Source organism: Pan troglodytes, chromosome 12 (assembly GCF_028858775.2).
Source record: "Pan troglodytes isolate AG18354 chromosome 12, NHGRI_mPanTro3-v2.0_pri, whole genome shotgun sequence".
In the NCBI taxonomy this organism is placed as follows: domain Eukaryota; kingdom Metazoa; phylum Chordata; class Mammalia; order Primates; family Hominidae; genus Pan; species Pan troglodytes.
Window position 1 is genome coordinate 48,329,300 of NC_072410.2, and position 21,328 is coordinate 48,350,627.

Consider the following 21,328-nt stretch of genomic DNA (forward strand, 5'->3'; position numbering starts at 1 on the left):
CAGCTGTGAAATATGACTGTGATACTGAGTAATCAGACAAAGGCTGGGTGGAGCGGGTACTTTATGAATACCACAGGGACAAAGGAAGGCTGCTCTTCTCACACACTGCTGAATCTCCGGATCTCCGCAAGGTCATAGCCAGTCACAGCAAAGGAGTTGCCTGAGGAATCACAAAATCGAGCACCACACAGCTGGGTGTCGGAGACACACTCACCATGACAGTGTTCCACCTGGGGGAGCAGAGGGCTCGTCAGGGCCTGCTGCCCCATGCTTGGGCCCCCCCATTCCACCCACCCCATGACACATACCTCAATGTAGCCACTCTCTGGGTTTCTGCTCAGCTTCCAGATATGCACAAAGGTGTCCTCACCTGCAGAGAGTAGCTGTGGAGGAGGAAGAGGGGGAGTCAGAATGCCCTGACGGGACAGGTATAAGCTGGAATCCCCAGTCCAGGTGCCCCAGGGGAGGGGGCTACACTGAGTTGCAAAGACAAGCCTGTGGTGTTCTCTCAACATTCCACTGCCAGGAAAAAGGGTATGTAGGAACAGAGGAGGAGACTTACCTTGCCCACCTCAGAAGCCAGGTCCAGGGCGCAGATGGCCCGGGCATGGGCATTGATCTGGACATGTAGATTTCCTGTAGTGGCCTCATACAGATGCACTTGTCCGTTCCCATAGCCTGCTGCTATGATCCCCTGCCACAGCTGCACAGAGGGGCACGGAACTCTGCAAGGGTGACACCCAACTATGTTTTGCCCAGATCAAATCCTACTCCCCAGCCTGAAGCTATCTCAGGAAGCCCTCTACCCTTTCTGCCTCACCTACCCAAATCCTGGAATGCGGGTCAATAATGTGAATTCTGGCCCTGACCGCCAGACACACAGCAAGCCTGAGTCATCTGCCGTCACCATGTCAGCCACACAATCCTGAAGGGAAAGGCAAGATCAACCCTTTCCTTTCTCCCCTGCTATGGTCCTGTATACAGGGCAGGAGGGGAAGGGAGGCAGTGTGTGCATCTTTGCCTCTCCAGGGAAAGGGCAAGGTGTGGAGCCCTCACTAGCTAGACCCATCAGAAACCACCCCTACCACCAGGGTTCCCTTGGGAAGCATGAACTGCTTTCCTTGAATTTCTTCATGGAGTCCCATCCCCCAATAACATTAGGAGGGGGTGCATAATTGCCTCGCTGGATGGATGATAAAACTGAGGCCACAGTGTCATGACCTTCTGGAGGTCTTGTAGTGAACCAGTCACAGTCATGACTAGACCCTGGGCCCCTGCACCCCCAACACCAGGCAGCCAACACAGCCTATGGGCCTAGCCCTATGCCAGGTACAATGGAGAATATGAATAAGAAAATATATACCCTGTTCTCAAGAGGTTTGCAAATTACTTGGGGAGACAAGAGTTGTCTTTTGAGGGCAGTGCCAATTCAGGTTTCAGCTAAGAGACATCAGTGGGAGCTAGAATATAGGGAAGGCTTCCTGGAGAGGATGGATGGCACTGGAGCTGGGCCTGAATAGATGGGACTTGCCCTAGAGAAGGAAGCTGCACATTTCAGAGCTGGAAAGTATCTTAGAAACCATTTGTTCCAACTCCTCATTTCACATCAGTATTATAAAGTCTTAGTTAACTATAAAATACTACATAAATGTAAAGTATCTCTGGCTTTATCACTGAACCTGGTTGCTGAAGACTAGGAAAATGCAGATTTGCCCAAAGCCATCCACCTGTTTAGTGGCAGAGCCAAGACTCAAAGCCAGGTCCCCTGCCTCCCAGGGTGGGGAAGGCTCCCAGGTGGGTAGGGGAAGTCCACTCACCTGTCCCTGGGCAGGCTCAGTGGCAATGTCTGTGATTGGCATCTGGTGCCCAGCCAGCTCCTCGCTCAGTACAATGTTGGGACCCTTTGCTGGGATGTCAAACACCAGCACCCGGCCTGACCACGTTCCTGTATCCAGAACCAGTACTCCAGTGATGACTTCCTGACCCTCCTGGGTCTCCAGCCACCATACTCAACACTTACTCCATCCCAGAAACCTTAGTAACAAAACCCCCTCTCACTGCTCCAACGGCCATGCCCCTTCATTCACTAGCCTCGTCTTATCCCACCCTGACCCTCTGAACCCTTCCATGGTTTACTGGAGTCTCTGATTCCACTCCACTTCCACCCTTCCCTCTAACTTTCCACAATTTCCTCAGGCCCTCATTATCCTCCTGGCCACAGCCCACATGCCCCAGCACCCCTCCATGCCCTGCACTTGGCTCCCTCACCCACACAGATGAAGTGGCCACTGGCAGCAATTCCCCGGGCAAACACAGCCTGTACTGAATATGAAAGGGGAGAATGATCAGAAATATCCCCTCCTGCAGCCCTAGCAAACACTCCCTGCCCCCACCCCACTTGGTCCTGCAGGTACCTGGGGAGGCATCTCCAGAGTCCAGTGCATGCCAGTAGACCATGGTGTAGCCATTGGACTCGTACATCTGGAAGACCGGGGCAAGAACCAGGGGGCATAACCCAACTGACCTCTGCTATTTCACATATCCGTGTTAGCCTTAGCCCATTTAATCCTCAAAACAAATCTGGGATGTAGGTACTATTTTTATCCTAATTTTTTCAGAGGACAACAGTGAGAGTGAGAAGTTAATAGTGTAAGGACATACAGCTAGTAAAGAGGCAGATACTGGAGGTGGCACTTGGAAACTGGAAAAGATGGAAAGATTGAAGATAGGAAATAGAAAAAGAGTGAGTGGGCCAAGCATGTGAAAAGTCTGGAAGTGTTTAGAGGCAAGTGGGAAAGTCTGGAAGCCTGGCAGGGAAGCTGAGAAGGCTCTGGTGGGGCAAGCAGGAGAGTCCTCTTCTTACCTGTATTCCTCGATGTGAGGTGAGTACCAGCAGCACTCGGAAGGGGAGGACACACCAGTGGACCTGGAGGGAGGTGCATCAGTGTAGGGAGAAAATCAAAGCAGGGAAGATGAGTTTTTTTTTTTTTGGGGATGGAGTCTTGCTCTGTGGCCCAGGCTGGAGTGCGGTGGCGCCATCTCGGCTCACTGCAACCTCAGCCTCCTGGGTTCAAGCGATTCTCCTGCCTCAGCCACCCAAGTAGCTGGGATTACAGGTGCACGCCACCACACCCGGTTATTTTTTTTTTGTATTCTTAGTAGAGAAGAGGTTTCACCATGTTGGCCAGGCTGGTCTCGAACTCCTGGCCTCAAGTGCCCGTCTCAGCCTCCCAAAGTGTTGGGATTACAGGCGTGAGCCACCGCGCCCGGCAGGAGAGGGGAGATTCTGAGGTTAGGACATGCCTGGGGAGATTCTGAGGTTAGGACATGCCTGCTCCTGAAGGTTTGGAGAGAAAAGGCTGGGGGTAGGACTGGGTTCAGCAACATCACTCCCAACTCCATGCCTCACCTGAGTGATAAGTGGGGGACTCACTCCAGCACCCTCCTTAGCGTGGAGCTGGCGCTGGGCCAAGGGCACACCCTCAGGAGCAGCGCTGAGAAGCTGGGCGCTTGGTCCATGAACCACGCCAAAATACGTGAGGTTGCGAGCCGGCAGCTGCAGCACACTGAGGTTGTTGCACAGGGCGGCGGCCGAGCCTCGCAGGGGAATGGAGCGCTCCCAGCGGAACATCCTGTGCGGGGGTGCAGCCGAATCACCAGGCGCGCTACAAACAGACGCAGCGGAGATGCCCGAGGGCGGCTATCATCGAGCATTTCGGAAGATGCCTGAGACTGGGTCATAGGATGGGGTGCCCAGAGGACGGTGATGGGGGAGGGTCTCGAGGAGCAAGACAGGGGAGTCCCAGGGCTGTTTGGGGGCGACGGGGGAATCGCAGAGGAGGAATGGGGATGACACAGGACCACCCGATGGCCCCAAGCCCGCGAGCCAAATAAGTGTGATGAAGCCCCCAAGGCTTTCTCCCTCGGCTCGGATCCCTGAAGCCCCCGGCCTAGATCAGAGGTAACACCTGCAGCCCCAGATCGGCTCGCCTGACTCCTGGTTCGTAGGGTCCCTCCAAATCCGCCGCCACCATAGAGACGACGCACGTACGCACGGCCCTTGGGCGGGGTGAGCGGCCGGAACGTGCCGCGGGCGGCGCGGTTGCCGGGGCAACTGTGGGCGGGGCGAGCGACCCCGAGCCCGTGGTTGCCCAGGCGACTGTTAGGTGGCTTCGCGGCCCGGATGCAGCAGAAACACCAGCGTTGCTGCGACCGCGTTGGCGATGGCGCACGAAGGCTCGGTGAGCTTCAGTTCAGCTGGGGATGCGCCAGAGCCAGGGTCGGCCGTTAAGGTCGGTGTCGGGAACAGTGGGCTGGCTCTGGGCCGCCCAGTGCCCCTACTTGCTCCCGCCCACCGCGCGGGAGTTTAGATGACCAAGGAAGCCACGTCGGTACTCGGGCAGAAAACCTACACCTGCACGGTGCCCACTCAAACGCTTTGTTACACTCAAGCCATGAGGGAAAGGGTCAGTGGGTGGTGTAGAGCCCGAGAACAGGAAGTGGATTTTGAAACAGCTAATGAATGTAGTAAGTCTCTTACATGGTGGTGCGTATTTAAATGGATAAGCATTTAGAGAGGGAAGATAACAGAAAAAATCTATTTCGAGAATTTCAAGAGGAAGAAATATATTAAATAATTCAGAGACTGCACTTGAAAGTCAAATTGTTTAAGAGCCAATCAATTTTAAAATAAAGAAAACGGGGCCGGTCTCAATGGCTCACGCCTGTAATCCCAGCACTTTGAGAGGCTGAGGCGGGAGGATTGCCTGAGCTCAGGAGTTCAAGACCAGCCAGGCCAACATGGCGAGACCCCGTCTCGACTAAAATACAAAAAATTAGCTGGATGTGGTGGCGCGGTGCCTGTAATCCCGGCTACTCGGGAGGCAGAGGCAGGAGAATTGCTTGAACTCGGGAGGCGGAGGTTGCAGTGAGCCGAGATCGCGCCACTGCGCTGTAGCCTGGGTGACAGAGAGAGACTGTCTCAAAAAAAAAAAAAAAAAAAGAAGAAGAAAGAAAACGGATTTGAAGAGCCTTTGTGCAAAAATATCTCTGTCCCTTCTGGTCACCATCACGGGTGTCAGATGCGAGGCTGGGAGGGGAGGTCTAAGGAACCAACTCTCTTTACTCAGTCCAGTCAGCCCTGCTCTAGTCAAGCTTGGCCTGGGCTATGGGCCACTCCTGGTGCTTGCTACAGGGCTGTTCTCACTGGTGGATAGGGTTAATGAGACTTCAGGGATTTTGAGTTCTGCAAGACTTAGGAAACAGCAGATTTGGGGGGATAATGAATTTTAGGAAACAGATATGAGACAAGGTTTTAGCGGGGCAATAGGCAAAGGTTTGGGAAGATCACATTTGGAAGTACATTTTGGAAGGAACCAGGTTCAGGGAGACTGTTGTGGGGAATTGAGGGAGCTCCCAAGAGATTGTTTGTAAACTTTTTATGTCTCTAAAGTGAGTTTTGGGGACTAGTCTTTTTTTTTTTTAAGTGATTACAAAAGGAAACAAACTCATTGTAGAGAACTTACAAAATAGAAAAGAGCATAGGAAGTAAACGTATCCTCTGTTATCATTTTGAAGTTTTCCTTTTGTTGAACACATAGTGGTTTACATATATGAGATCATAATTGATGTGTAAGTTTGTATCCTGCTTCTTTCAATTAACGTTACATCATAAACATTTGCTTTATGCCATTGCAAATTCTTTCTAAAGATTACCTTTAATGGCTGGGTTGGTGGCTCATGCCTGCAAGGTGGGCAGATCACTTGAGGCCAGTTCAAGACCAGTCTGGCCAACATGGCGAAACCCCATCTCTACTAAAAATAGAAAAAAAATTAGCCGGGCCTGGTGGCAGGCACCTGTAATCCCAGCTACTCCGGAGGCTGAGGCAGGAGAATTGCTTGAACCTGGGAGGCGGAGGTTGCAGTGAGCCGAGATCTTGCCACTGCACTCCAGCCTGGGTGACAGAGCGAGATTCCGTCTCAAAAACAAAAACAAACAAACAAAAAAAGATTACCTTTAATCATTGCATAATATTTCAGTATATATAGCATAGTCAATTATTTATTCTCTTTTTAAAGACGTGTTTTCAATATTCTGCTATTATAAAAATACCGCAGAGAATTTGTTGGAGAATATATTTTTATCTTCATTTCAGAAAATGCCTTTTGGTTGTATTTATAGAACGGAAATTGCAGGGTTGAAGAAGTGAAAACATTTTTTAATGTCTTCATGCATACTGTTGCAGCATGGTATCACACTAAACCTTTGCCAATGCTGAGTATTCTTGTTTTTAAAATAATTCCAATTTGATGAACTAGAAATCAGAATGTCAATACTATATTTATTAGTCATCTACAGTCCCTCTCTTGTGAAATGTCATGTCCTTTGCTTATCTTTGGGATCTTAAATGGTTTTTCTTCTTATAGTTTAAATTTTTATTGCAATATAGCCCAAGCTGGACTTGAACTCCTGGGCTCAAGCAATCCCCCTGCCTCAGCCTCCCGAGCAGCTGGTACTGTGGGTGTGCGCCACTGTGCCTGGCCATTTTTCTTCTTCTATTTTTTATTTTATTAGTTTTTTTTTTTTCTTTTTTGAGACAGAGTCTCGCTCTGTCACCCAGGCTGGAGTTCAGTAGCATGATCTCAGCTCACTGCAAACTCTGCCTCCCGGGTTCAAGTGATTCTCGTGCCTCAGCCTCCCTAGTAGCTGGGATTACAGGCGCCCACCACCATGCCTGGCTAATTTTTGTATTATTAGTAGAGACGGGGTTTTACCATGTTGGCTAGGCTGGTCTGGAACTCCTGACCTCAAATGATCCACCCACCTCGGCCTCCCAAAGTGCTGGGATTACAGGCGTGAGCCACTGCGCCCGGCCATTTTTTTTTTATATGAGCTTTTAATTTACTCGGGGATATTTATCTTTTTTCATATTTGTTGCAAATGTCTTTGAGAGGCTCTGGAGTCAGACAGACTTGCATGTGAATGCATTCTGACTTCACTACCTCCTACTTGTATGATACTGGGTAAATTACCATAAAATGGAGATAAGAATAGTTGGTTTAAAAAAAAAATGTAGAGAACTTTTTAAGCTCCCCTGAGCCGGGGCTGCGCTCTTCTAAGTGGGACTCCGAGCCTGGGCTATTTCTGGCGCTGGCGCGGCTCCAGGAAGGCATCCGCATTTGCGACCAGGGGCGGCTGCGGTGGAGACTGGCCTGTCCTCAGCGCCCAGCACCGCTGCTCCCGGCAAACCGGAGCATGCACCGCCGGCCAGCGGCCGAGTTCGCCCATCCCAGCCATCACTTTTCCACCTAGTCCTTAGAGAAGGGAAGATGAGCGAGTCGAGCTCGAAGTCCAGCCAGCCCTTGGCCTCCAAGCAGAAAAAGGACGGCACTGAGAAGCGGGGCCGTGGCAGGCCGCGCAAGCAGCCTCCGGTGAGTCCCAGGACAGCGCTGGTAGGGAGTCAGAAGGAGCTCAGCGAAGTGCCAACACTTAAGAGACCTCGGGGCCGACCAAAGGGAAGCAAAAACAAGGGTGCTGCCAAGACCCGGAAAACCACCACAACTCTGGGAAGGAAACCAAGGGGAAGACCCAAAAAACTGGAGAAGGAGGAAGAGAAGGGCATCTCGCAGGAGTCCTCACTGGAGGAGCAGCTTCCTTCTGGGACTGGACAGCTTTGATCCGCTCCCAGCCCCCCACCTCCCACCCCCCACCCCTTCCCTACACCCACCATCACCACCGCCTCCAGCCACCACCCTCATCTTCCACCTGCACCTTCACCACCACACTACACAACACACCAGCCGCTGCAGGTCCCTATGGGCTGAGTGGAGAGGACTTTTCCCCTGGCCTCTTTCCATCCCTACCCCCCCCCCTCCCCCCGTCCACCCACTCATACACATGTGCCCTCCTGGACAAGGCGAATGTCCCGCTTAGCCGCACCCTGCACCTGCTGCGTCCCTGATCCCTTGGTGGTGACATTGCTCTCTGGGCTTTTGGTTTGGGAGCTACTTCTCTGCTCCTCCACTGTTGCCTCTGGCTTCCCATAGAGGGGCCTGGGAGGGTTCCCCTGGTCTTAAAAGGGGCCCAAGCCCCCATTCTGGCACACACCACTCCACTGTCCTGGCAGCAGCAGGTGTGGCCAATGGAGGGGGGTGCTGGCCCCCAGCATTCCCCCAGCCAAACTGTCTTTGTCACCACATGAGGCTCACACCTTTCATCCTTCCCCACCTTCCCTAGTCCCTGCACTAGGTTGGACAGCCCCCATTGGCTACAGGAAAGCGGGAGGGGTGTGAGTCCCCTACTCCCTCTTTGCAGTGGCCCCAGCCCCCTTACCGTCTGCCTGGGATCTGAGTACATATTGCAGTGATGGAGATGCAGTCACCTATTGTCCAGGTGAGGCCCATGAGCCCTGTGGCAGCTACCTGAGGTGGGCTGGGGCTGCTCCCCCAACCCTACTTTGCTTCTACCACTTGGCCATTTTCCTCTCCTCAGATGGGGCACCAATAACAAGGAGCTCACCCTTCCCACTCCCAGCCCTCCTGCTCCTGCCACCCCCCCCAGGTTCTGGTTCCATTTTTTCTTTGTTCACAAACTACCTCTGGACAGTTGTTTTGTTTTTGGTTCAATGTTCCATTCTTTGACATCTGTCATTGCTGCTGCTAGCAGCGCCAAATGTTCATCCACATTGCCTCCTGCTCTGCCCACGATCCCCTCCCCCAGGTTACTCTTCGTGGAGAAGAGGGGCTGGGGCATGGCAGGCTGGGTGACTGACTACTCCAGTCGGGGCCCTGCCCCTAGGATGCTGCAGCAGAGAGAGCAAGGGGGCCCAAATCCACCATAAAGCATGTAGGGGCCACCTGCTCCCCCCGGTCTGTCAGGGAGGGGTAGCCATGATTTGTCCCAGCCTGGGCTCCCCCTCTGGTTTCCTATTTGCAATTACTTGAATTAAAAAAAAAAAAAATCCTTTTCTGGAAAACAAAATGTAGAGAAGACTCTAAATAGCACCAATAATTCCAGGACTGTTTACTGAATTGTCTTTCTCAAGTAATTTGAACACTCAAGAATTTTGAACACTTTGCTCTGGTATAAGGGCCATGAAGTTAAACCTTCACATTGTCTGGGCTTGCTCACTGTGTGCTCCTAAGCAAGGTTGGTTAACTTCTGTCAGACTTCGGTTTCTTTTTTCTTTCTTTTAATTTTTCTTTTTTTTTTTTTTTTTTTTTGAGACGCAGTCTTGCTCTGTCGCCAGGCTGGGGTGCAGTGGCGCAGTCTCTGCTCACTGCAACCTCCATCTCCCGGGTTCAAGTGACTCTCCTTCCTCGGCCTCCCCACTTCAGTTTCTTTATCTGTCAATTGTGGTTAGTGGCCTGTTAATGAAAATTATTAGGTCAAACATCTACTAAGTATCTGTCACATAGTAGGCTCTTCGTCAATTGGCCCTTTTCCTTCCCACTAGACAACTTGAGAAAGCTTCCTCCTAGCCTATAGCTACTCTTCCGTTCCACTTCTTGGTTTCCTGCTCTGACTGCCCTGTTTTGTTCTCACAGAGGCAGGAGAGGCAGGTCCGAGACCGCGGGGTGACCCGGTCCAAGGCGGAAAAAGTGCGGCCGCCCACTGTGCCAGTGCCTCAGGTGGATATTGTGCCTGGGCGGCTCAGTGAGGCCGAGTGGATGGCGCTTACAGCCCTCGAGGAGGGCGAGGACGTCGTAGGGGACATCTTGGCCGACTTGCTGGCTCGAGTCATGGACTCTGCTTTCAAAGTCTACCTGACTCAGCAGGTGGGCCGGGATCCGGGTCCTTCAGACTCGTCTCCCTCTCCCGCCCCTCCCTGCCGACCTGAGATCCTCTCTCGCCTCCGCAGTGCATTCCATTCACCATCAGCCAGGCCCGGGAGGCCATGCTGCAGATCACCGAGTGGCGCTTCCTGGCCCGGGACGAGGGAGAATCTGCAGTAGCTGAGGACCCCACATGGGGTGAGGACGAGGAGCCTTCGGCATGCACGACGGACTCCTGGGCTCAGGGTTCAGTGCCCGTGCTGCACGCGTCCACCTCGGAGGGCCTGGAGAACTTCCAAGGCGAAGTACACTCCTCAGGAGCCTCTCCGGACTCCTCTGCCATTACTCCTGCTCTCCCCTTTCCGACATCTCACTGCCCGAGTGCATTTCCCCAGGACCCTGGGGGCGTGGACCGGATCCCTTTAGGAAGGTCGTGGATGGGTCGAGGCTCCCAGGAGCAGATGGAATCTTGGGAGCCTTCTCCGCAGCTGAGAGTCACCTCGGCCCCTCCTCCCACATCAGAGCTGTTTCAGGAGGCAGGGCCCGGAGGTCCTGTAGAGGAAGCGGACGGCCAGTCTAGAGGCCTCTCCTCGGCCGGGTCCTTGAGCGCGAGCTTCCAACTGTCGGTGGAGGAGGCGCCTGCCGACGATGCCGACCCTTCTCTGGATCCGTACCTGGTAGCCAGCCCCCAGGCCTCAACCGGGAGAGGACACCCCCTCGGCTTCCGTTTGTCGTTGGAAGACCCCTACTGTTGCATGCCCCAACTGGACGCGGCTGGGGATCGGCTGGAACTCAGGTCAGAGGGGGTGCCCTGCATCGCCTCGGGCGTGTTGGTGTCCTACCCCTCTGTGGGCGGCGCCACCCGCCCCTCCGCGTCCTGCCAGCAGCAGCCGGCCGGGCACTCGGATGTGCGGCTGAGCGCCCACCACCACAGGATGCGCCGCAAGGCGGCCGTGAAACGCCTGGACCCTGCGAGGCTCCCGTGCCACTGGGTGCGCCCTCTGGCTGAGGTCCTGGTCCCAGACTCTCAAACACGCCCCTTGGAAGCCTACCGCGGACGCCAGCGGGGCGAGAAGACCAAGTCCCGGGCCGAACCCCAAGCCCTCGGCCCCGGCACCCGTGTCTCCCCGGCAGCGTTCTTCCCTCTCCGGCCAGGCATTCCTTTCCGTGACTTGGACTCGGGCCCCGCACTCCTGTTCCCCACTTTAAATTTAGGCCTATCGTCGCCATCCCTCGAGTCAAAGCTGCCACTCCCCAACTCCAGGATCCGCTTCCTCACCACACACCCGGTGCTCCCTGATGTGGCCCGCAGCCGCAGCCCCAAGCTGTGGCCCAGTGTCAGGTGGCCCAGCGGTTGGGAGGGGAAGGCCGAGCTGCTGGGCGAGCTGTGGGCTGGCCGGACCTGCGTGCCTCCACAGGGTCTGGAGCTGGCAGACAGGGAGGGCCAGGATCCTGGCAGATGGCCTCGAACCACACCCCCGGTCCTTGAAGCCACTTCCCAGGTGATGTGGAAGCCGGTGTTGCTGCCAGAAGCCCTGAAGCTGGCCCCTGGTGTGAGCATGTGGAACCGGAGCACCCAGGTGTTGCTCAGCTCTGGTGTGCCTGAACAAGAGGACAAAGAAGGTAGCACCTTTCCTCCCGTTGAGCAACATCCCATCCAGACAGGTGCCCCAAAGCCCCAGGTGACCGTAGCACAGCTAATGAAGAACTCAGCCCCCAAAGTGTGGTCACGCTCCTCTAAGCCTGCTGCCTCCCTCTGATCCCTGAGCCTCTGGCAGTAGTAACTGGCCCCTCCCTCTGCTAGCCAGAAATAAACACCTGAGTTGCCTTAGGAACTAGTCTGATGTCTCTTGTCAGTTTCTTCCAAGGGTGTCCACCCTCTCACTGAACCCCAAGGGGAGCAGTTATCCTGCAGGCCTAGAAGAAGATAGAACCAGGGTTCAGGAAATAACCCTCTCGCCACCCTTAGGAGACCCTGCATTAGGGCCAAAGCTGCCCCATTGCAGAGGCATTCTAGAGAAACCCCTGTCCCCCAAAGGGGTAGACATAAGGGCTGCCAGCTGGTCTGGCTCTGTAGAGAGAACTTCGAGTCTCCTTTCAGTAGGGGAGGAAGGAGAAGGCCCTGCATAAGCACAGAGTGATTCGAGATATGAAGAACTTGATTTCTTGCTTCCCTGGTCCCTGGAGCTTGGTCACTTCACCTTAGACTGCAAATCCAAATTTCACTTTTGAAGTTAAGGAGGAACTCTCAAACTCAAACAGTATATTGAACAAACTCAAGAGTCAGTGCCTCCTTAAATTTTATCTTAGGCTCCACACCTGCCTCATTGCTAGTCTCCACTCTGCCCAGATTTATCCTGCACCCACTTCCTCCTACAGCATTTCCCCAGCAGGCCCAGGAAGTTTCTGCTATGTTGCTGTGGGCTGCACTCAGCATCCTGGTCTGGGGCGCTGGCTCTGTCTTCCTTATTCTGGTCTTCTTCAACTACATGTGCAGCTCTGGCAGAAGTCTTATCCCTGGGACCTCCAGTGCTGCTCCACAGATCTGACTGGGAAAATAGCCATAGTGACTGGGGCCAACAGTGGTGAGTGCTCCTCCCACCCTGAATCCTCACTATGGGCCTCAGCCTCCAACAACTCTCACAGGGAAGGCAGGGAGGAGCATCCACCATCAACACCCTTGTCCCTCCCCTAGAGTGTCCCTTGTTCACTGTAGTCACCACCCAGCCGAAGTTGTCCTCCCACAGGCATCGGGAAGGTTGTATCCCAGGACCTAGCTCGGTGTGGGGCCCAAGTGATCCTTACTTGTCAGAGCAGGGAATGTGGACAGCAAGCCCTGGCTGAGATCCAAGCAGCCTCAAACAGCAACCGCCTCCTGCTTGGCGAGGTGGACCTTAGCTCCATGACCTCTATTCGGAGCTTTGCCCGGAGGCTTCTACAGGAGAATCCTGAGATACATCTGCTGGTAAACAATGCTGGAGTCAGTGGTATGTGCCTGGCTTGCTTCTCCAAACACGTTTCTGCAGCCTCCTTTCTAGCTCAGGAACTCTAAAACAGGTATCCTCAAAGCCTAGTCTATGCAATCTTGCCAAAACACTAATCCATACCCTCCCCTAAAAAGCTGACATTGAGTTATAGCCTTAAACTTCATTGCCCCCATCTTCACATGTATGTGCCCCTGTGGCATTTCTGCTGAAGGTAATATGTCCCTCCCAGACCTTGTCTCCCTCAAGGTGGTCCCTTTATCACTCAATGCCAGTGTTTTCATTTCCTCCCAGGATTCCCAAGACACTTACCCCAGGGGGCCTGGATCTCACCTTTGTCACTAACTATGTTGGGCCCTTTCTGCTCACAAATCTACTCCAAGGTAAGGAAGGATGGGCACCTTCTGTGCTGCCCTCTTCCCTATACCCCTGGCATTCTAGTAACTGTCTCCCAGGACCACCTCTTGCCTCTTGGCACCCAGCTGTTTGCTGAGTGGTGACCCAACACACTTTTTGTGTCGCACATCAGGGAAGCCCAGCTGGCACAAGTCAGTATTAGAAGGCTGGTAGAAGAATCATTCAGCCCAAAATATAATCAGCAAGGGGATATGAGATCCCAGACCTCCTTCTCCCATCCCCTAGTTCTAAGCCAGACCAGTAGAGTCAGTTTTTGCAATGAAGGCTTCTTGAGGGGGACACTAGGCACCAGAAACAGAGAAAGCAAGAAGACTCAGTTTCTGTTCTCAGGGTCGGCCAGAGGTGTAGGCCATACAGATGATACAGTTGATACATTACTGCCTTGGGCCTAAGTCCTTTGAAGAGGCCCTTTCTGATTGAGAAAGTTTGGCTCCTCCAGGGAAAGGTTCGGGGAGTGGGTGGCAGGAACATTCTCCCTGACATTTTCTCCTAGATTGTATAATAGCCCCTTTATTATTATTATTATTTTTAATTACTCATCCCCTTGCAATGTGCTAGCCTCCTTAAAAGAAAAGCAATTTTTCTTTTGGTCAGGTAATATAAATCCAAAGTACAAAATTGAAAGTGTACAAAAGGATACAGAGGGTTTTTTTTTTTTTAAACTATTTTTCTCTTCTGGTACATAAGCCACCTGTTCCCCTCCTGAGAGGCAACTACTGTTGCCGGAGTCTCACGTATCCTTTAGCAGTCAACTAAATTAATCCCAATTGGAAAGTGAACAAAGGCAAAACTCTATGCACCTGCAAGTATGATTGTTTTTGTCCCTTTCCACAAATTGTAACATGTCACGACACTATCTGCATCTTGCTTAGTGACAGTTTCTTAAACTTCTTTCCTGTCTCATCTTCTCTATTCTCCCCACTGCCACATCTAGTAATCACCTTTCATCATGACACTTTCTTGCTTAAAATCCTTTGAAGGTAACCTCTCCTTTGTAGGATGAACTCTAAGCCCCTTCTCTACACTTAGAAGGCTGTGTGCTAGGCTGGGTGCAGTAGCTCATGCCTGTAATCCCAGCACTTTGAGAGGCTGAGGTGGGCAAATCACCTGAGGTTGGGAGTTTGAGACCGGCCTGATCAACATGGAGAAACCCCGTCTCTACTAAAAATACAAAATTAGCTGGGCGTGGTGGTGCATGCCTGTAATCCTAGCTACTCGGGAGGCTGAGGCAGGAGAATTGCTTGAACCCGAGAGGTGGAGGTTTCAGTGAGCCAAGACCGCGCCATTGCACTCCAGCCTGGGCAACAAGAGTGAAACTGTGTCTCAAAAAAAAAAAAACAAAACCCTCTGCTGACTAAGAGCCTTGCCTTTTGCCCTTCCTTAACCCACCTCCTAGTCTCCAGCCAGACAATCTGCAGCTCTTGGACCACGGTCTGTTTTTTTTCACCCTCTGGCTGTGTTTTTGCACATACGGTTCCTTCTATCTGGAATATCCTTTCTCATCATGTTGGCCTGGCTAATTTTAGTTCACCTGCCAAGACGCAGCACAGATATCACCTCTGCTGTGGATCTTTGCCCAACCTTCACCTCCCCCAGTCACCCCTATTTATGGGGCTCCATTAGCCCCCTTGTACACATCTCTGTGACTGCACTGATGTTGCTCTGTGAGGATCAGTCTCTCCAACTGAGCAGAGAACACTTTTGGTCTCTATGTCACTGTCTGCAAATTTAAAGTCCATTGTCTTCTTTAAGAATAATTTTCTTTCCAGCAAATTTTGGCTAAATACCACCTGCTCAGTTTCTCATTTGTAATTTGTAATTTTTAAATTTTATTTTGTATTAATTTTTTTTTTCTGGGGAGAGAAGGAGCAGTGCTGGAAGCAGCCCATGCAGCAGGCTGGCCTCCCACTGAGTGATTCTTAATTTCAAAATAGTTTTAGCATTTTAAAAACAATACTGTAATCTCATATGTGACAACAACTATTTTTTATACTTTACATAATCCAGACTTTTTTTTTTTTTTTGGAGACGGAGTTTCGCTCTTGTTTACCAGGTTGGAGTGCAGTGGCGCGATCTCGGCTCACTGCAACCTCCGCCTCTTGGGTTCAAGCGATTCTCCTGCTTCACCCTCCCGAGTAGCTGGGATTACAGGTGCCCAACACCATGCCTGGCTAATTTTTTGTATTTTTGCTAGATACGGGGTTTTGCCATGTTGGGCAGGCTGGTCTCAAACTCCTGACCTCAGGCCTCCCACCTTGGCCTCAAACTCTCGCCTTGGCCTCCCAAAGTGCTGGGATTACAGGCATCAGCCACCACACCCAGCCAATCCAGACTTTTTTGTATACTTATTGATATGGTTTGGCTCTGTGTCCCCACCCAAATCTCATCTCCAGCTGTAATCCCCATATGTAGAGGGAGGGACCTGGTGGGAAGTGATTGGGTCATGGGGGCAGTTCCCCCGTGCTGTTCTTGTGATATTGAGAGAGATCTCACAAGATTTGATGGTTTTAAAAGTGGCAGTTTTGACCGGGTGCGGTGGCTCACGCCTGTAATCCCAGCACTTTGGGAGGCCGAGGTGGGTGGATCACGAGGTCAGGAGATGGAGACCATCCTGGCTAACACGGTGAAACCCCGTTTCTACTAAAAATACAAAAAAAAATTAGCCAGGCATGGTGGCGGGCGCTTGTAGTCCCAGCTACTCGGGAGGCTGAGGCAGGAGAATGGCGTGAACCCAGGAGGCGGAGCTTGCAGTGAGCCGAGATCGCGCCACTGCACTCCAGCCTGGGCGACAGAGCAAGACTCCGTCTCAAAATAAATAAATAAATAAATAAATAAATAAATAAATAAATAAAAAGTGGCAGTTTTCCCCTGCCTGCTCTCTGTCTCTTCTGCCACCATGTAAGACATGCCTTGCTTCCCCTTTGTCTTCCACCATGATTATAAGTTTCCCGAGGTCTCCCCAGCCATGCAGAGTTGTGAGTCAATTAAACGACTTTTGTTTATAAATTACCCAGTCTCAGGTAGCATCTTAATAGTGGTGTGAGAACAGACTAAAACACTTATGTACTATTTTCAACATTTTTTTTAAGATTTAACTTTAGGATTTTAATTTTGTTTTTGTTTGAAACATAGTTGTTGTTTTTTTAATATTAAGCTTGTTAATAGTTTTCCAGTGATGACCTTCCCTAGCTTTGTTTCTTTAAAAACATTTTCTCAAGTATCTCTGCACACATATTTCTTTTCCCCCAAACCTAGCACCGTTATGTCCTTAGCACCTAGCTTAGTGTCTGCCATATTCCAGGTGCCTAATGAACATTTGTGGGATGGATAAATGAAGGAATGAATGTATGAATACATGAAAGCAACTTTCACAGTGTTTCCAGCTTCTCCTTCCCCTTCTTAGCCATCAGTGAAATAAAACATATAAATGAGGATCAATTAAGGTAGCTCCAGCTAGCAAGTAGAAGAAAAGAAAGGCAAAACTGCAAACACTAATATGAAAGAAGAAGAAGATCATTAGGAAGGCAGCTAATAATGAAAATGAGGTCCCAGCTAACATTAAGCTCTCCTATGCCTAGCCCAGGTTTCTGGATAGGGACCCCACTGCCCCTTCTTAGAGAGCCCTGCTCTCCTATCTTCTGGAGAAGCAGGTTGGGGAGTGAGCATGGGAGTTTACTCTAGAACTTGGATTGAAGCAGTGTGGTCCCTCCCATCTCTACCCAGGGGCCCTACGACAGGCAGGGTCAGCCCCAGTGGTGAATCTGTCTTCCGTTCGGCATGCACATGGGTACATTGATGAGGGGCACCTGACAGGCTGGAGGCCCTTTGACCTTTAACCAAAACTATGACTGCAGCAAACTGCTATTGACTTCATTCACTGGAGAGCTTGCCCAGAGACTTCAAGGAAGAGGTAACTGCCTCTGACACCCCTTACTCCACTCCCAGCACCACCTCCCAACCTTTCGCATCTCCTGCCAACATGTCCTGGCCATAAAGTACTCCCAATGTGCCCCAAACCAGCATTTTATTCCACTCCAACTATCATCTGTGTACCCTCTATTTCTCTCAACCCTGTATTCACATCATTTCAACCTTTTCCCACTCTTTTCATCTCCCACAATATTTCTTTCCTGCTGGTGTTTTCCAATACCAGCATCGTCCACCATGTTCCTCCTACAGTTCACCCAACACTTCCAATACCCATCCTTCCTTACTGGCTTGGGTACCATTAAGGTAAGCTACAGAGCACCAGTGTCCCCTGCACCACCCTCAAGTCACTGGTCAACACTACCCAACAGACTTGGTAGGACCCTTCCCTTATTTGCACGCTGCTGAACTACACTTAACCCCTTTTATCGGTCATCCTCCTCTGTCTTCACTTTGCGCTCTCCTTGTGTCTCACCTTCTTAGGAATGACTGTGAATGCTGTGGAGCCCGGTGTTGTATACATGGGGATTATGAGGCATTTCTCTTAGCCATAATGCTTCCTCTTCTAGCTTGTCAGCTTCTTCATGAAGGTAGGTGGGGGAAAGAACTGGTTTGGCCTAGAGGAATGGGGCAGGGCTCAACTTCTCAGTGTGTCCCAGCAGGCCAAAGTTTGCCTGGCATGACTTCTTTTTCGCTTGTCCCTCCCAACAGGATCTCAAACAAGGTGTACTCCCAGTTCTCTACTTGAGCTTGGCAGAGGAGCCGGGTGGTATTTCTGGAAAATATTTCAGCAGTTCCTGTGTGATAACTCTTCCCGTTAAAGCCTCTCGGGATCCTCATGTTGCCCAGAGCCTCTGGAATGCCTCAGTCCGACTGACAAGCCTAGTCAAGATGGACTGACCCTCTGTGACCTCTGCCCTAACTTGCCACCCTGCCTCTAACTTCCAGCACTTACTCTGATTATGCCCTCTGTTTGCTGGCTTCTAGGACCAATTACTGTCCAGTATAATGACCACTTTCTCTGCCTGTTGGCTTAGTGATGACTTGAGAGTCAAGAATAGTCAGGGGCCAGCTGCGATGGCTCACACCTGTAATCCCAATGCTTTGGGAGGCTGAGGTAGGCAGATTGCTTGAGCTCAGGAGTTCATGACCAGCCTAGAGCAACATGGAAAAACCCCATCTCTACAAAAAAATACAAAAATTAGCTGAGCAGGGTGGTGTGTTCCTGTGGTCCCAGTTATTTGGGAGTGTAAGGTGGGAGGATTGCATTGAGACCGGGAGGTCGAGGCTGCAGTGAGCCAAGATGGCACCACTGCACTCCAGTCTGGGTGACAGAGCAAGACCCTGTCTCAAAAAGAAAAAAAAAAAAGAATAATTCACACAGTTTAATCTTCCACTTTATTGCCAGTTAGCCGGTGGAAGTATTCATCTTTTGGGAACTATGATCTCCCAACCTACCGGGTGCTGTGGTGGGTTGTGGTGACTTGAAGTAAGACTCTTTCTGGGGAGCGTTAGGGATACCAGTAAGAAGGGAAACTTTCATTTGTACCTCTTGATTCCCAGACCTGTGCTTCTTGCCTATGGGGAAGATAGCCCCACACAGTGACCTCTGGATTAAGGCATTTACCACATCCTGTAGCACAGCACCCCAACCTCACAGGGAGTTGTCTCCCAACTAGTATTGTACTGAGCCTGCTCTGGGTGATGAGTCATAAAATCCAGTTAATTTAGGGAGTATGAGTCCATTGCTCCTTTTCTGGGATCTTTGTTCATGTATATAAATTTTAGAATCAGCTCTTTGAATTTCACACACACACACACACACACACACACACACACACCCTGTTGGGGATTGCATTGAATCTATAGATATACTTGGGAGGATTGACATTTTTATGAGATTGAGTCTTCCTAACCATGGACAAGGTTGACTCTTATATCTATTTAAATCTTCTAAATACCTGTACAAAACTTTAAATAATTTTATCCACAAAGATCTTGTACAGAAGTTTTGCTGCATTTATATTCAGGCACTTTCATTTTTATGCTATTATAAATGATATTTTAAAATGTGTATATCTGTTGACGGCTGTGTGAAACCTCAGTTCTTAGTTTGAAAGAATTTAAACAAGGGACACACAGCAAAAGAAGTGCAGCATAGAGTAATTTATTGCACAAGAAAAAGAATATTTTGAAAGGTAGGTGCAGAACAGACAGTACACCGAGAGTGAGAGAATTCAGGGCAGGCTGCTCATAAGGATGAGACAGCAAAGACTGGCACTAGGGAGACTCTTATGGAAGTCTGACATGATTATTCATGAGGTGGGAAGAGGTGTTACTAGTAAGCATGTTCTGGGTGGTCCTCTGGGTGTGGATGTGCAGTAGCTGTATATGCTTGTTCATATGTCACATGTCTCATTAGCATCTTCAATATCCAGGGGTGTACTTTTTACTAATAAAATGAGCAAAGGGTCAGTTTGAGGACAGGTAAATCAAACTGCACATGCTGTCTGCAGGGGAAATTCCCTACTGAAGATAGCTTTGCTTGAATGAGCTCAGTTACAATGCATATGCTGAGGTTTATTGTGTTGATTGTACAGTCACCACTGTTGCTGCCTTGACTACTTGGTCACTTCCTTGACTACCTCTCCTGCCTCATATTGATCTTATATCAAACAACTTTATTAAGTTATCTAGTTCTAATAAGTCATCCATAGATTCTCTTGGTTTTTCTACATGGAAAATCACATCATCCAGGAATAATCACAGTTTTATTTCTTCCGTTGTAACTATTCCAACTTATATTTCTTTTTCTAGAAAACTTTAATAGATTTTCTAGTATTGAAACAACCTTACATTTCTGGAATAAACCCAACTTTGTAATAATGTTACCTTTTTTATGCATTGCTAAACAGCCTGCTCATTTTTTTAAAAACTTTTTACTATGTTCATAAAGGAGATTGGCCCAAATAAATAAAAAGAAAAAGGAAAAAATAGTAAAGGAGATTGGCCTGTATTTTTCCTTATTTATGTGGAAACTGCCTAGTTTTGTTGTTATGAGTGCATTTTTTTTTTTTTTTTTTTGAGACAGAGTCTCTCTCTGTCGCCCAGGGTGGAGTGCAGTGGTGCGATCTAGGCTCACTGCAACCTCCACCTCCCGGGCTCAAGCAATTCTCCTGCCTCAGCCTCCCGAGTAGCTGGGATTACAGGCATGAGCCACCACGCCCGGCCTAGAATTTTTAATCTACATATTTAACTTAATGTCTTTAATCAATATCTTCATTCTTCTTTAAAACAATTCATAGATTTTAGAGTTCTTTAACATTAATAATTCTCTTTGAATTTATACATTTTTGTAACCCTATATTTTAATTCTACTATTTTATTAATCTCACAAATCAGATATTATTATTATTATTATTATTTTTTTTTTTTTGAGACTGAGTTTCGCTCTTGTTGCCCAGGCTGGAGTGCAATGGCGCAATCTCGGCTCACTGCAACCTCCGCCTCCCAGGTTCACGCAATTCTCCTGCCTCAGTAATCCTGAGTAGCTGGGATTACAGGCATGCACCACCACGCCTGGCTAATTTTTTTTTTTTTTTTTTTGTATTTTTAGTAGAGACAGGGTATCTTCATGCTGAGGCTGGTCTCGAACTCCTGACTTCAGGTGATCCGCCCACCTCGGCCTCCCAAAGTGCTGGGATTACAGGTGTGAGCCACCATGCCCGGCCACAAATCAGATATTATTTTAAATAGGTGATACTTGTATAGGTTTGCTCATATGTGCTTGCTCTTCTTTCTTGTATCTCAGATCTTCCATCTTGGGTTATTTTCCTTCTACCTGAAGTACATCTTTAGAAGTTACTTTAGGCCAGGCTTAGTGGCTCATGCCTGTAATCCCACCACTTTGGGAGACTGAAGCGGGTGGATTGCTTGAGGACAGGAGTTTGAGACCAGCCTGGGCAACATGGTGAAACCCCGTCTCTACAAAAATGCAAAAATTAGCCAAGTGTGGTGGCACGTTCCTGTAGTCCCAGCTATTCAGGAGGCTGAGGTGGGAGAATCACCTGAGCCCAGGAGGTCAAGTCTGCAGTGAGCTGTGATCACGTCATTGCATTCCAGCTTAGGTGACAGAGTGAGACCCTCTCTTTCCCTCTCAAAAGAAAGTTACTTTAGTGAGGATTTGTGGTAGACAGAATTCTAAGATGGCCTCCAAAGTTCTCATC

General features: G+C 50.0%; 3 protein-coding genes and 1 long non-coding RNA gene across 13 annotated transcripts; 3 read left to right on the forward strand and 1 right to left on the reverse strand.

Annotated features, from left to right (window-relative positions):
- Positions 1-44: 44 nt before the first annotated feature.
- On the reverse strand, positions 45-4,113 carry WDR54 (WD repeat domain 54). 6 transcript variants are annotated; one of them, XM_001158234.7, is made up of 10 exons: positions 3,969-4,113; positions 3,410-3,632; positions 2,864-2,926; positions 2,415-2,481; positions 2,269-2,322; positions 1,818-1,945; positions 825-925; positions 563-725; positions 309-383; positions 45-230 (listed from the first exon to the last, which is right to left on the reverse strand). In XM_001158234.7, exons 2-10 carry the CDS (start codon positions 3,629-3,631, stop codon positions 99-101), a joined length of 1,005 nt encoding a protein of 334 aa, XP_001158234.4. In that variant the 5' UTR covers position 3,632; positions 3,969-4,113; the 3' UTR covers positions 45-98. The 6 variants fall into 6 exon arrangements, with proteins under 6 accessions (XP_001158234.4, XP_009440956.4, XP_016804322.3 ...); XM_009442681.5 differs by having other exon boundaries at positions 3,410-3,665; positions 3,969-4,076; XM_016948833.4 differs by having other exon boundaries at positions 45-160; positions 3,969-4,054.
- Positions 4,072-11,613, forward strand: C2AH2orf81 (chromosome 2A C2orf81 homolog). Of its 5 annotated transcripts, none has more exons than XM_016948827.3 (4): positions 4,138-4,241; positions 8,237-8,392; positions 9,547-9,777; positions 9,861-11,613. In XM_016948827.3, exons 2-4 carry the CDS (start codon positions 8,366-8,368, stop codon positions 11,532-11,534), a joined length of 1,932 nt encoding a protein of 643 aa, XP_016804316.2. In that variant the 5' UTR covers positions 4,138-4,241; positions 8,237-8,365; the 3' UTR covers positions 11,535-11,613. The 5 variants fall into 5 exon arrangements, with proteins under 5 accessions (XP_016804318.2, XP_016804316.2, XP_009441058.3 ...); XM_063789708.1 differs by having other exon boundaries at positions 4,186-4,527; XM_016948829.2 differs by lacking the exon at positions 8,237-8,392 and having other exon boundaries at positions 4,072-4,241.
- On the forward strand, positions 7,222-7,694 carry LOC740219 (high mobility group protein HMG-I/HMG-Y-like). The gene has a single exon (XM_009442679.5). It carries the CDS (start codon positions 7,330-7,332, stop codon positions 7,675-7,677), a length of 348 nt encoding a protein of 115 aa, XP_009440954.2. The 5' UTR covers positions 7,222-7,329; the 3' UTR covers positions 7,678-7,694.
- Positions 11,614-12,153: 540 nt separating the features above from the next.
- Positions 12,154-20,069, forward strand: LOC134807883 (uncharacterized). Its single transcript, XR_010149359.1, has 4 exons — positions 12,154-12,359; positions 13,053-13,141; positions 17,586-17,692; positions 17,814-20,069. It is a non-coding gene; the product is annotated as an uncharacterized LOC134807883 (long non-coding RNA).
- The last annotated feature ends 1,259 nt before the right edge of the window (positions 20,070-21,328 follow it).

Coding starts and splice junctions, on each gene's coding strand:
- WDR54 (XM_001158234.7), bottom strand. CDS start 3,631: ATGTTCCGCTGGGAGCGCTCCATTCCCCTGCGAGGCTCGGCCGCCGCC. Junction 2,323..2,414: donor CTCTGGAGATGCCTCCCCAG/GTACCTGCAGGA, acceptor TTTCATATTCAG/TACAGGCTGTGTTTGCCCGG. Junction 384..562: donor TGGCTTCTGAGGTGGGCAAG/GTAAGTCTCCTC, acceptor CCTCCTCCACAG/CTACTCTCTGCAGGTGAGGA.
- C2AH2orf81 (XM_009442783.4), top strand. CDS start 4,224: ATGGCGCACGAAGGCTCGGTGAGCTTCAGTTCAGCTGGGGATGCGCCA. Junction 4,293..9,546: donor AGCCAGGGTCGGCCGTTAAG/GTCGGTGTCGGG, acceptor TTGTTCTCACAG/AGGCAGGAGAGGCAGGTCCG. Junction 9,778..9,860: donor AAGTCTACCTGACTCAGCAG/GTGGGCCGGGAT, acceptor TCGCCTCCGCAG/TGCATTCCATTCACCATCAG.
- LOC740219 (XM_009442679.5), top strand. CDS start 7,330: ATGAGCGAGTCGAGCTCGAAGTCCAGCCAGCCCTTGGCCTCCAAGCAG.